This window comes from Neodiprion pinetum, chromosome 5, assembly GCF_021155775.2.
Source record: "Neodiprion pinetum isolate iyNeoPine1 chromosome 5, iyNeoPine1.2, whole genome shotgun sequence".
In the NCBI taxonomy this organism is placed as follows: Eukaryota; Metazoa; Arthropoda; class Insecta; order Hymenoptera; family Diprionidae; genus Neodiprion; species Neodiprion pinetum.
Genome location: NC_060236.1, coordinates 3397054 through 3409513, shown reverse-complemented (window position 1 = coordinate 3409513; position 12460 = coordinate 3397054). Strand labels below are relative to the sequence as shown.

The window sequence follows — 12460 nt, the reverse complement described above, 5'->3', positions numbered from 1 at the left end:
CCAACAGTAGCGCGTCAGCGTAACATTTGGAGCATGGAGTGACAGTTTGTTGGATGCAGGATGAAGAGTCGCTGGCGTTGAGTAGCTGGTTACATTACGGCTGAAATGAATATATAGAGATAAAAGGTTGAAGCATGCCGGATCGTTTGACGTTTGTAGTATTGAGGGTAGGTACGTGCTGCACCGTGCCAAGTCAGACTCCGTTGGCAGTCCGTACCGACCACCAGCATCCGTAAGTTATACGTACATAATACAAATGCCAAAACATAACATTATTACCGTGGCAGTATTTCTTTTATTTTATCTCTTAGTCGTCCAGTCGAGGATCGCTGCGGACTGTCTTCTGCAAATAGAGCACCCTCATATCTTATTTCGAATCATAGTCGTAGGCTGTATTGTAAATTACCTGCAAACACTTGTAGTCAAATGATGAACTCAACCGCGATGCAACGTCTTGCGGGACCGAAATAAAGCTTTGATATACGATAATCGTAAACGAATAATCACACTCCAAAACGTCGAGCATTATCAGCTGAAGGACCAAGATTTGCGTTACCAGCAATGACACTTTCCGTTCCATAGAGTTCTCCTGAACTTTAGAACGACGTTTTTCATCTCACTCGACGATTCGGACATCGTAAGAGAACATCGTTGAAATAACTTTTGAATAACTGAGCAAGAGAGAGAAAGAGAGAGAGAGAGAGAAATGACTAGCTGTGGTTACCGTACAGTCCTTAACTATTCTAATTTCTTACCGAAAAGCAATATCACATTTCCTTGTTGTTCCAACAATGTTTAAACGTTATTGAAACGATACTTCATTCTGCAATTGCTATCAAGTGTACCAGTTATTCACCCAGTCCCAATTATTGACCTTTTTTTGGTTGTATCAGTTTGATCCTTGGTTCTAATAAACCAAAAAATAAATTTCTAGTGTCTAACCCTCCAGCGATTGGTTTTAGTCGTCGCGAAATTCACAACTTCTGCCGTCAATTTATAATTATGGAAAATAAAAGGGTCGATAAGTGGTTCCAAGCGTGTCAATGACTGGTACACTTACCTTATATCAAAACGAAATCGCCCAAACGCATGGCACTGACAATTAGAGATCGGCGTGAAGTTCGTTGAAACGGTGGCCGACGGTAGTTGGGATGCATCAGCATCGGGACCAGGGCAACATAAGGCCGGGTTTTCTGAAATTCCAATCGCAGTGGGTGGTTTGGACTTGGGAAAGAAAAACACGAGAGTAAAACGCTTAATCACATTTATCTAAACGAACCTGTTAACTAGCAACAAATATGATAATCACCGGGCTAATATAGCCGAAGTTGAGACTAACGAAACACAATTTCCGCCTCCCTCGCTATGCTTCTCTCTCTGTCGCTCCTGCTACAGATCCATCACTGGTTTTGCCTTCTCTATCTCTCTCTTTCTCTCTCTCCGTCGGTAGCTTAGCCGCTATCCCTTCGGTCGGTGGATTTGAAATAATCCGGATTAACGAATACGAAAACATCGAATACGTTTTAACACGGCCGGCTTACGCCAAGGTATAGTCGAAGGAAAAACAAGGAAACGAAAGAAAAGGAACAGGTTGTAGCTATTTGCTTGTTCAACGCATACTCCTGCAATTTCAATTCTTTTACCTTTTCTGATATCAATTAGAAGAGCTGCTGTTCAATTTTCAAACCGTTTAATCACTAGCCTGACCGTTTCTCCTACCATTTTCCCCTCTCGCTTGCCACCGCATTAAATCTTCATATAAAGCGAAGAAAAGCTTGGTCGACTTCTTTTGTTCCAAAAATTCTTCACTCCCAAGTTTACTTGCTATAACCCCGGTGCTCACAGTCCAGGTATACACAAGAGCCGGAAAAATCACATGGTTCGAAGAATACCAGAGTCAAAAGAAGGGAGAATAAGAATAAGAGTGGGATGAAGATGAGGAAGAGAGCATAAGGAGTGAACCGAAGTTTGTAAACAGAGTTCGTACGATGTGTACACGGTAGACTGGTCGCCCATTATTTTAGGGACGAGATTTCCTTTATCTGCTTAAGGAATCAGCTGCGCTTTTGGTCCTTCTTAGAGATCCTTCTCAAGTAGGAGACTGCCTATAAGGATCACCTGCCTCCAGTTTACTGTAAAACGCGTTATACCCAACTATGCAGATGCGGAGGGTGCACACAGAACGCAGTTGCAGTCGAAATGGCAATAAATTGAAAACGGCTTGCAAAATCCTTCGATTTTTCTCTTTCATGGCACATACTTAGCACTCGAGAAAACGAAGCTTTCTTGAAATAAAAACATGAAAAACAAGCACCTACGTTTTTATCGCCATATATGTATAACGAAGACCACTTAATTGTACCATAATACAACTCATGATTGGGGTTTTTAACACGAAACGAGTACTGATTCTGGTTTTTTAGAGCGGAAAATTTCGACTATCGTTAGATAAATTGGTGATATTTGGTGTAGCGGTAGGTCGTTCTCGTCTTAGGCTTGGTCGTCGATCTATTTCCGTATTCACTGGTATAACCGCGAGTTGGACCCAGGAGACGATCTCCGATCTGATATACCTACCTACTCGACTGGACGACGAGAGTCCGAGACGAAAACCCCTCGGACTAGAGAGGAGAAGAATTATTATTAGTTTCCACCGGTTGTCCGCAGTCCATTTCAAAACGGGATAAGGAAAGGAGCAGTAACGGGGGGGGGGGGGGGGGGGGGAGGGTGGAGACCCCGTTCAGCTCCGCTTCCTACGTGATTGAGGAGTTTGAAATAGGCCGATGAGTAATTCTCTTTTTGTTTTCTGCACGCAAATGCCACCGGCCATGTAGTTGTTATGTCACAAACGAAACAACTACTCAGGCATTATCTATACATCGCATCTCTCGTTAAGAGTAGATGAATTCTGGATACACGCCCAAACCGTTCTTAATTTTTATTCATTTACTCTTGTTCGCTTTTATTCTACATTAGTTTTTTTTTTCTTCCCCCCGTTTTTGAGCAATTTTTTTTTATCAAGTTATACCAAAGCAGCTGTAAATATAATAGTAGTTCTTACTATTATCCTCGAAAGTACAAACTCGGTTACATAGTTTTATAGATCCCGATAGTGTACTCTGGAACATATTGTTTATTCGTTTATTTTTATTTTTTTATCTACTTCTAAATTCTCGTCTTTATCTCGAAGACACGATTTCATTTAGATTTATGGACTAGTATTCTGGGAATAGGGAGATCTTGACAATTGATAAATCTATCCAACGATTAACGTACCTGAAACTCTCTCTGGCGATAGGAGTAGGTATATAATTGTCAGTAAAACAAGCCTGGTAATTACCGAATTGATTTATTTAGTTATTTTTCTTTAATATGTAAGTTTAGAAGAATTCTATCTTTCCCGCAAAACTATAAATGTATTTATGAACGTGGTAAAAAAAAAAAAAAAAAAAAAAAAACAGAAAAAACCAGCTTTGTGTAATATTTCACCCGAATGGGATTATAATTGAGATTATACGAATGAAATACGTGTTTCGAAACGCTGAACCGTTTTTTGTATATTGCGCAAAGAAAAAAAATTATAATTAGCTTTGAGAGGGAAAAATAGCTGCCGTGGAATTTGAAAATAACAAGCGACAACTACGGCAGAAAATAGATGGAAAAGATGCGCTATACAGCGTGGAGTTTAGCATTATAATAATTTGCGAAATTTAACTTGGTAATAAATTGTCGGATTATTATTACTATATATACAGCAACTTTCAGGGCGTAGATTTTTATCAGGATCACGAGGCAATGAGAGAAGAAGACGAGATTAAGAAAGAAAAAAGTTGATAATAATTCTTAATAATTTTTAGCGAACTTTATCGACGGTTTATATACGTATAGGGATAGAATATACCTCCTGGATATAAGGAGCGTAAGAATTTGTCGCCGATAAGATCTCTCCGACAGCATCAGCATCAGCAGCAGCAGCAGCAGCAACTTATAAGATGGAGAAGGGATCGGGAAACGCGTTACATACCCTTCATAAAATTCTACCGGTATCACGATCCCCGGACGCCTGCTGCACTTTTACAAGCTAAAAAGGGACGTCGTTTAATTTGCGTTTCGGCTAAACGCACCGGCTATCAGCTAATTGAATCTTGTCACGTCACACCTGCTGGGCTCCAGCGAGCCTCTAGGCTTGACAAATTACCGCCACCATTCACACATAACATAGCTGTCCCAAAAATGGAGGAAAAAAGATATTCTAGATAGCTGCAAAACAGGCAAAAAAAAAAAAAAACACCAAGGATCAAAATACCGGAGCTCAACTATATAGCAAGCCCATTAGAAAAGTGGCTTAACCCTTCGAAGCATACACTTTTTCCTGCAATCAAATTCCCTGAAACTTGATTTATTAGGGTTCTCGAGGCAGATGATATCAAAAATGGGGTCAGATCTGAGAAATTATCAAAATTCAAAACAGTGGATCTAGTATGAGCGAATAGGATCAATTTTTATATTTTCATTCCGCCATATTGGATCCGCTATTTTAAATTTCGAAATTTTTATCGTCGGATTCATTTTTAGCGGATTCATTTACCGAGTCCCACTTTTCTAGTCCTTCCATAATCTTCCCACAATTACATTTATTCACGCTGTTTATCCATAGCACTCACTATATGTGCAGAATCATCGTAATCTCTCTTAAAAAATCAACATTTACATCTTGGAAGTCCAGTTGTGGAAAACAAAGCTGACAACGGTATCTCGAAAATTGAATATAAGTATTGAGTAATCCATTCAAAAAAAAGTGTAGCATATATAAGACGCTGTGCCGCAAAGTGTTGAAGGAATTAGCTAATAACCAACCAATCATCCCGATAAGAAGACCGTGTCACTCGACTCGAAAAAAAAAAAAAACAGTTTTCGAGCAATCCGAGTACGGAGGAACAAAAATTAACGAACAAGAAGTGGAAGATGCTCAATGTCCCGATGATAGTACGTTACGCACATTGTATGTACAAACACACCTTGCACGTGAGGATGAAAATTGAACGAGGTGCTTTGATGGCGTTTAAAAAATGCTGATGAATCGTAATTCTGGAGAACGAAGAACCGAACTTGGCTCTGGGATATTCTTTGCATCTTGACGATCTCCTCGCCTGTCCCTGTCTAATTCCAACTATTTCTCGCTGTCCGTCTCTTCTTCTCCCGGTGGCTGAGTTCTGGACTGCAGTATGTATGTATAAGAGCGGATCCACGCGTTATATACCGAACCCAAGCGCTGCAGCAGCGTCTAAATTTATTGCGCGATCTTCGAAAGATAAGGCATACCTGGGGACACCTTCAACGCTGACTCCCCGTTCCGTTTCACGTTAAAACGGACTCCCCACTCTGATCGTGAGCCTGCGGAGCAATCTCTGTCAGAGGTAGTAACAAAAAAGAAAGAAAAAAAGAGAATGGATACCGGGAAGGAAACCAGAATAAGGAGTAGGAAATAACTCTTTTCCGGCCTGGTTTGTGCGCCAGTTGCTAATTCCGAACATCGGCGAATTCGGAAGGACCCGAAAAAACGCTACGACGGATGGAAGAGCTTTGACTTGGTCCGTCAAGTTGACGGCGATATCAGGAGGAAGGCGCCACGCCGTGTGATTGTGAAAAATAAATAAATATTACGCAGGTACCGTCCGACTGCTATACACAGACTCTGCGAGAACCGAGAGCACGTGAAACGTTCTGACGATTTCTATTTCCGTTTCAGACACCGTGCAGCGTCCAGCAGCGACACTCTCGCGTTCTGCGGTGTTATTTTAAAAGTTGTATTTTTCCTCTCCGTTACCTCTTTTTTCAATATCTCATTTGGCCGATTTTTCCCAATGAAACCCGAAGCATTCCAAACATCTTCTCTGACCAATCTACTATCCTTTCTCCAAGAGGATGAACAACGGAACGTTTAATGTCTTGTAAAACAACCGCTTCACCAATCACATTTTATACTTTATGTACCTGGAATGCCGTGCAAACGGACCTGCGGCTAGGTTAGGTTAGGTTAGGTTAGGCTTAGTTTACGATTCTTCTCCGACATCCCGATGGGATACTTGCGAACCACGGGACGTGATTATAACTGATAAAAATTTGAGGGTCAGGCATAGACTGATAATGGTTAGACACAATCACAGAGAATGTAGTACGCTGATAGAAAATATGGTGTACACATGATTGTAGAGGTCCTCAGACTTGATTTACGGTTTGGACTTATCCAAGGCACGGTTCGAGTGTATGGTTTTGACTACTTTAATGATTACGATGAAGTTTTTGATGCTTTATCCTGACCTTAAATCAAGGTCGAGGATAGTTTCCCCTACATCATTCTCTCACAGTGTACAGTTTGTCCGACACATCTTCGGACACTGATCTCTGTACTAACTGGATGGCTGACCAGCGTCCTCGGCTTGAGTTGATTAGGAGAAGACGAAATGGACACCAGCGCTTCGACAGTTTCAATGGAACCAACGAATCACGTGGTTCACTGTGTATGTCATTGGTTGAAGTGACAGTACCATGTGACTAAATCCGTTTCCGACAGGCTGTCACCCACGTGACCCGTTAGTTTAACTTCGGGTATTTCAGCGCTAGTATCGATTCTTGGGGCTTCTAATCGGCACAAGCTGCCTTGTGCCGGAAGCTCAGGAGTCAGCCATTCGTTTAGTAACGAGACGAGTGTCTTCGCACTATTCCAATTCACCCGATTCACCATGTTCTTTTCTTTTTGCCCTGTTTTCCAGCGGTCAAAGAGAAGACAAGGGTCACGGCGGAGGACTGGGAGACTCGAGCAGCGAAAGCGGCGACGATACGAAGAGACAATCCGTGAGTCAACAACAGCCTTCGGCGTGCGCTGTCCAGCAGCAACAACAGCAACAGCAACAGCAACAGCAGCAAATGGTTGACCACCAGCACTCCTCGGGTATTTACCAGCTACCGCCACCCCCAACCAGCGTAGTTTCTAGTCCGCACTCCTACCACCAAGCCCACTCCTCGACGCTGAGCCACAGCCACACGACGACGCACCACATGCAGCACCATGACACGAGCAGCGAAAGCGGCGACGATAAACGCAACATCCACCATCAGCTGCAACACCATTTACAAGGCGGACACTTATCCCATGGCCTCGTTCACCCCACTGCCACCCTGCCACCGCCACCTCCTAGTTGCGCTCAACAGAAGAGCCAGCTCGACTACATGCAGTACTACAGTCCGCAGGTTGGTGTCTTTGACGATAATTCGTTCTTTTTAGCTGCCGGCTTCTCTGGATTCAGTGGAGAAGGGAAGGGAAGGTATCGCGATCATCCCGGAAGTGTGAAGTTCGATTTACATTTGAACTTGACCTTGCGATGTTGTCTGACAGATTATCGCCTCCGACCGTTTTACATGACGATGTACGTTTCTTTGCATGACTGTAACTCGGAATCGGATGAATAGACTTATTGTTGGATGAAACAAACTTGATCCATTGCTTTGGCATTCATTCCACTCGGACCTAGTCTAATTTTGGGAAAAATCGAACGTTCATTTAAAACTCAAATTGCTCCAAGTGTTTTCATGGTCTTAAAAAAAAAAAAAACTCCTAAAAGAGCGTGCAACCTATAACCCCCTTAATTGAGACCAGTTTTGCTATTTTTCGCGTACAACTCGGAAGGAGACGGCATATCTGTAGCGAGTGCAAAGTTCGGAAGTACATGATTCCTGCACTCTATTAATAACGAACCGATAAAACGGTAACGAATGTCGAAACCGTAACTGTCAGGTGTGATTGATTGTGCTCCAGGACTACTTGATCGGGACGCCGACCTCATCGGACCTGCAAAAGTCGCTGCCCCACACGGCAACCTCGATGCAGATGGGAGCGATAGCCCCATCGATGGGGGCCCTGAGTCCGATGGGCCCGACGACGATGCTCCCGAACACGATGCAGGGTGTGAACTCGATGAACACGATGTCGATGAACGGTATGGGGATGGGTGCGTACCAGGGAATGGGCTCGATGGGAATGACCTCAACGCACACGGGTTACCACAGCGGACTGGTACTGGGGGACTACCACTCGTTGTGACACTGGGTTCAGGGTAATCAGGGTAAACGTGATCAAGAAAAGACGTAATGGTCGATTCGCGGCTGGGTCACGCGAGCGTAAAACCAACGGACTGCGTCCATCCGAGTGTGCTTTACGCAGAGGCTTGGAAATATCTACGAAGGGTGCAGGAGACAACCAGCACAGAGTTTGGAGCAAGCGTGTAAGACTCGTACTCGACCTATGGTTTACGGTCAATGGTTAGTTGCGCGTTGTAAAGGTGAGCAAAATACGTCAACATCGATGACGCCTGGCGTCGGCCTTTCTCCGTCGCAGGCACCCTGCAGTATTTTTCACATCTGCTATTCACATCCGATTAAGATTGATACCGTGGATAATAATTTCGGGTGACCGGGTTCCGCTTCTGCCCCGTAAGAATTCGTATTATACGGAGGCGTTGACACGGGGCACGCGGGGAGGACGAAGAAGACCGACACAGTCAATGTCTCTAGGTATCGAAAAAGACCGAGGTCTTTACTGACTTGTCTCTGAAGAATCGGGAAGGCTGCGGGCGCCTTGCCTTTCTCACTCTCTCTCTCTCTCTCTCTCTCTCTCTCTCTAGCATTCTTTGATCGGTCCCGAACCGGGATAAGGTATACGGTCCGTAAAATACGAGCTCCAAAAACAAAAGACGTTTTTCTTCGCATTACTACGTATCGCAATAATATATATAAATATATATATTTTGTATATATTTCTTCTCTTCTCTCGCTTTCTCACCCTCTCTATTCTATTCTATTCTTTTCTCTCCCTGTCTTCTTTTCTTATCTCTTTGTGCAGAAATTCTGTCGCGAGTTGCATAAGAATCGAACAAGCAAGTACCAAAAATGAATACCGTGAAAAGAAAAAGAATTATCGAAAATCGAATAATTAAATGTATTTTTTAAAAAAGAATGGAAAATTTTATTCTATAGTATAGGTAGTATCTATAAATTTATAACGCATACCTATATATATATATAAATTATATATCGTTCAGCTATTTCGAATGACTTTGAAATTTTACCAGAGAAAAGAATCGGTTAAAAATTTCAATTAATAATGTAAGAAAAAACGGAAATACAGTACCGGTGATACAGTGATAAAATTTACATCGACCACGTCGAATTATTTTACGTCATGGCTAATCATTATTACATATATATATATATATATATATATATATATATATATATATATATATATATATATGTATATGTGTATATACATATACAACACGTGTACCGAACGAAAGTAACGTTTCTACCTTGAGAAAGAAAAAAGAAAAGAAAAAAAATATTCCGATAAATTAACAAAGAAATAAATATCCCTGAACAGTGCCGATCGCTTGTCTCGCTGTGATATATATGAATATATTAAATTATATACATGTATATCATATTCAAGATGGCAACAAAATCGAGGCAAATATATTATACAAATACACACACACACATATATGTATATATATATATGAAGAATTTGAAAAATACGATAGATATTATTATATTACAAGAACCCAGTAAAAGACAAAATACTATACGATATAGCTAAGCATTTTGTTTCGTTTGATGAAATTTATATACCTATGTAAATAATTGTTCTCGAACGATTTAATCTTCCGAGTTTCATTACAGTTACGATATATTTACGAATAATTAATTCACTGTTTCCTATTCTCTCGCTCTCGCAGTTTTTTTTTTCTTTGTTTTCGTTAGCGTAACCGCAAGTACGTTTCATATGCAACTACATGTATACATACATACGTATATGTATTTATGCTTTTGTATTTCTCCTATGTAAATATGTAGATAATCTATACGTAAAAACCCACACACACACACACACAAACAGAGTTGATAACAAACATTCTTTACTGCAGAGTTACAATATTATTCGCGTTTCACGATTACGATACATAGAAAACAACATGCTATTGTACGCATAAAAGTATATAAATATAGGTAAAATAATATGATGAATTCGATTATTATTATTATTATTATTATTATACCTATCTGATAAATTATATTGTTAATCGTATAATACAATAAGTATTATACCTGTAATAACTAGGACGATAAACGCGCGATTTACTCTCTGTAAATACGATAATAGCAGTAATAATAATGATAACGATAAGAAGGAGAATAATAATAATAACAGTAGTAGTAATAATAATAACAATAATGAAAGTAAAATTTTGTATATGTATTATACATACCGTACATACATACATATATATATTATATATAACATACAAAGCGCAGATGTTCAAATTTCTATTAACTGCAATATATCACACTGAAACACACACACACACACACACACACACACACACAAATATATATATATGTATAGATTAGATTTTATCGAGAACCTCTTTCGTACAGTCGAGACAGATGGAAGATGAAAGATGTGAATGAAGAAGAGAAGAAAAGAATGAGAATATAAAAAAAAAGGGTTCTTTTTCGGAGGGCGGTTCTAAATAGGAATATCATCATGATCGCATGTAAAAGTCTTTGGGACTAAACAGGGTAGAGAGAATACATATATATATATATATATGGAATATACATATATATATATATATGGAAAAAGTGAAAGAGATACATTATTTGTTCGCTCCGATTTCAATTTGAAATTTCGATTTGAAAATTTTATTTCGTTATACGAAAGAATATGAGAATAAGAAATAAAAAAATAAAAAAAAATAAAAAAATTAAAAGACAAAACCAAAGTGTAAAATTTTCGAACATAATGATCGCGTGCATTGAAATAGAATTTATTATTTAACTGATTTAACGCGAGTATAAAACAAAACACAGTATATTATAATACACGAACATGATATTATATGCCTGGTATTATTATTAATATTATGCCTGTTATAGACGATGACCCAGTGCCACTTGTAAATTTTTACTAAATAATAACAATAACAATAAGGATGACGACAATGATCACGATCGTGTCAATAGTAATAGTACTAGTTGAAGAAATAAGTAAGACAGATAAAAAAAAAAAAATAAGACAACCGTACCAGCCGGAAAAATAAAAAAAAAAATAAAAAGTATGACAGAAAGAAATAAACAAAAGTGAAAAGTGAAAGGGCTTTGATTTTTTAATTATATACAGTACGTATAGGTTTACGCTGTACGATGTTAATTGCACAAAAGAACAACATTATGTATATATATATATATATATATATATTTATATATATATACCTATAATAGTACACAAATTTAACCTTACGCGACGATTGATACGTACATAAATAAAATAGAATGAAGGGAAAAATTAAATAATTGAGAACGAACAATAGAATGTACGGTGTGTGTGTGTATATATATATATATATATATATGCATATATACGCGCGCACACACATAAACGAGAACAAAAAAAAAATAATACTGATGAAAAACAAAGAAAGAGAAACGATTAGCGAACAAGCCTGTCATGCACAACTAACTAACAATAAACCGATGATTCTATTACTGTAAATTCACGATACGTGTGAAGAAAGATGATATTAGAAAAAGAAAAAGGTAAAAAAAAAAAAAAACTGTACGAATAATAAAGTTGATGTTATTTAAAATAATAATAAAAAGAAGGAATATTATCTATACATACGATAAATGTCGCAGTCTATGCGTTGTGATTGTACATGTATGTACAAAACTAGTCCGAATACCCAAAATCCAGAAATGAAAATTCCGAGACAGTGAAAACGGTGATATGATGATGGAGCTGAAGCTGCAGCAAAATCATACGAAAGAACGATTTTGACCTGAGAAAAGGAGAAGAAGAAGTTCTTTGCCGTGCGGTACAGCTGTAGAGAGATCGAAGACGGATACGAAGAGGTAATTATAACAAACAGCCTTCAAGTAACTTGAATTAGTTTCGATTTCCGATCGGAGATAAGATTAGACGCCCCAATTTTCCCTCTTTTTCTCTATCTTTTTTTTTTTCTTGCTCTTTTTCCTTCCTCCACCTGTGTTTACGGTTTTTCGAAGGATCAAAGGTTAAGGAAAGTCCCGAAGGATAAATACTGCGAGATTTCGATTCGACGAAGTTTATTATACTAATCTGATTCAAAGCTCTGCGTCACGTTGAGAGCAAATTAACGAAGGGGAATATTGGCGAATAAAAAAACAATTCAGGGTGGTCACTAAATCTCCATCGCAAAATTTCATAAATTTTTCAGATTTTCCAGACAAAAATCTTGTCGTTTTACCTGACCGGCAAGGATAGATTGTTTGCAAGCAAATTGAAAAAAGTATACGTATTTTCCATATAATTGTTTGTTTGTTTTTTTTTTTTCCGTTTATACGAAAGTACGAACTGTCACGATCG

The 12460-nt window shown here is 39.1% G+C and overlaps 1 protein-coding gene across 2 annotated transcripts in view; it reads left to right on the top strand.

Annotated features, from left to right (window-relative positions):
- so (sine oculis) overlaps nt 1–11744 on the top strand; it is a 36317-nt gene extending 24573 nt beyond the window's left edge. For both annotated transcript variants that reach the window (XM_046626548.2, XM_046626547.2), the window contains exons 4-5: nt 6774–7251; nt 7817–11744. In XM_046626548.2, coding sequence (XP_046482504.1) covers nt 6774–7251; nt 7817–8101 — 763 coding nt within the window. In that variant the 3' untranslated portion in view covers nt 8102–11744. The remainder of the gene's footprint in view (nt 1–6773; nt 7252–7816) is intronic.
- Nucleotides 11745–12460: the final 716 nt, after the last annotated feature.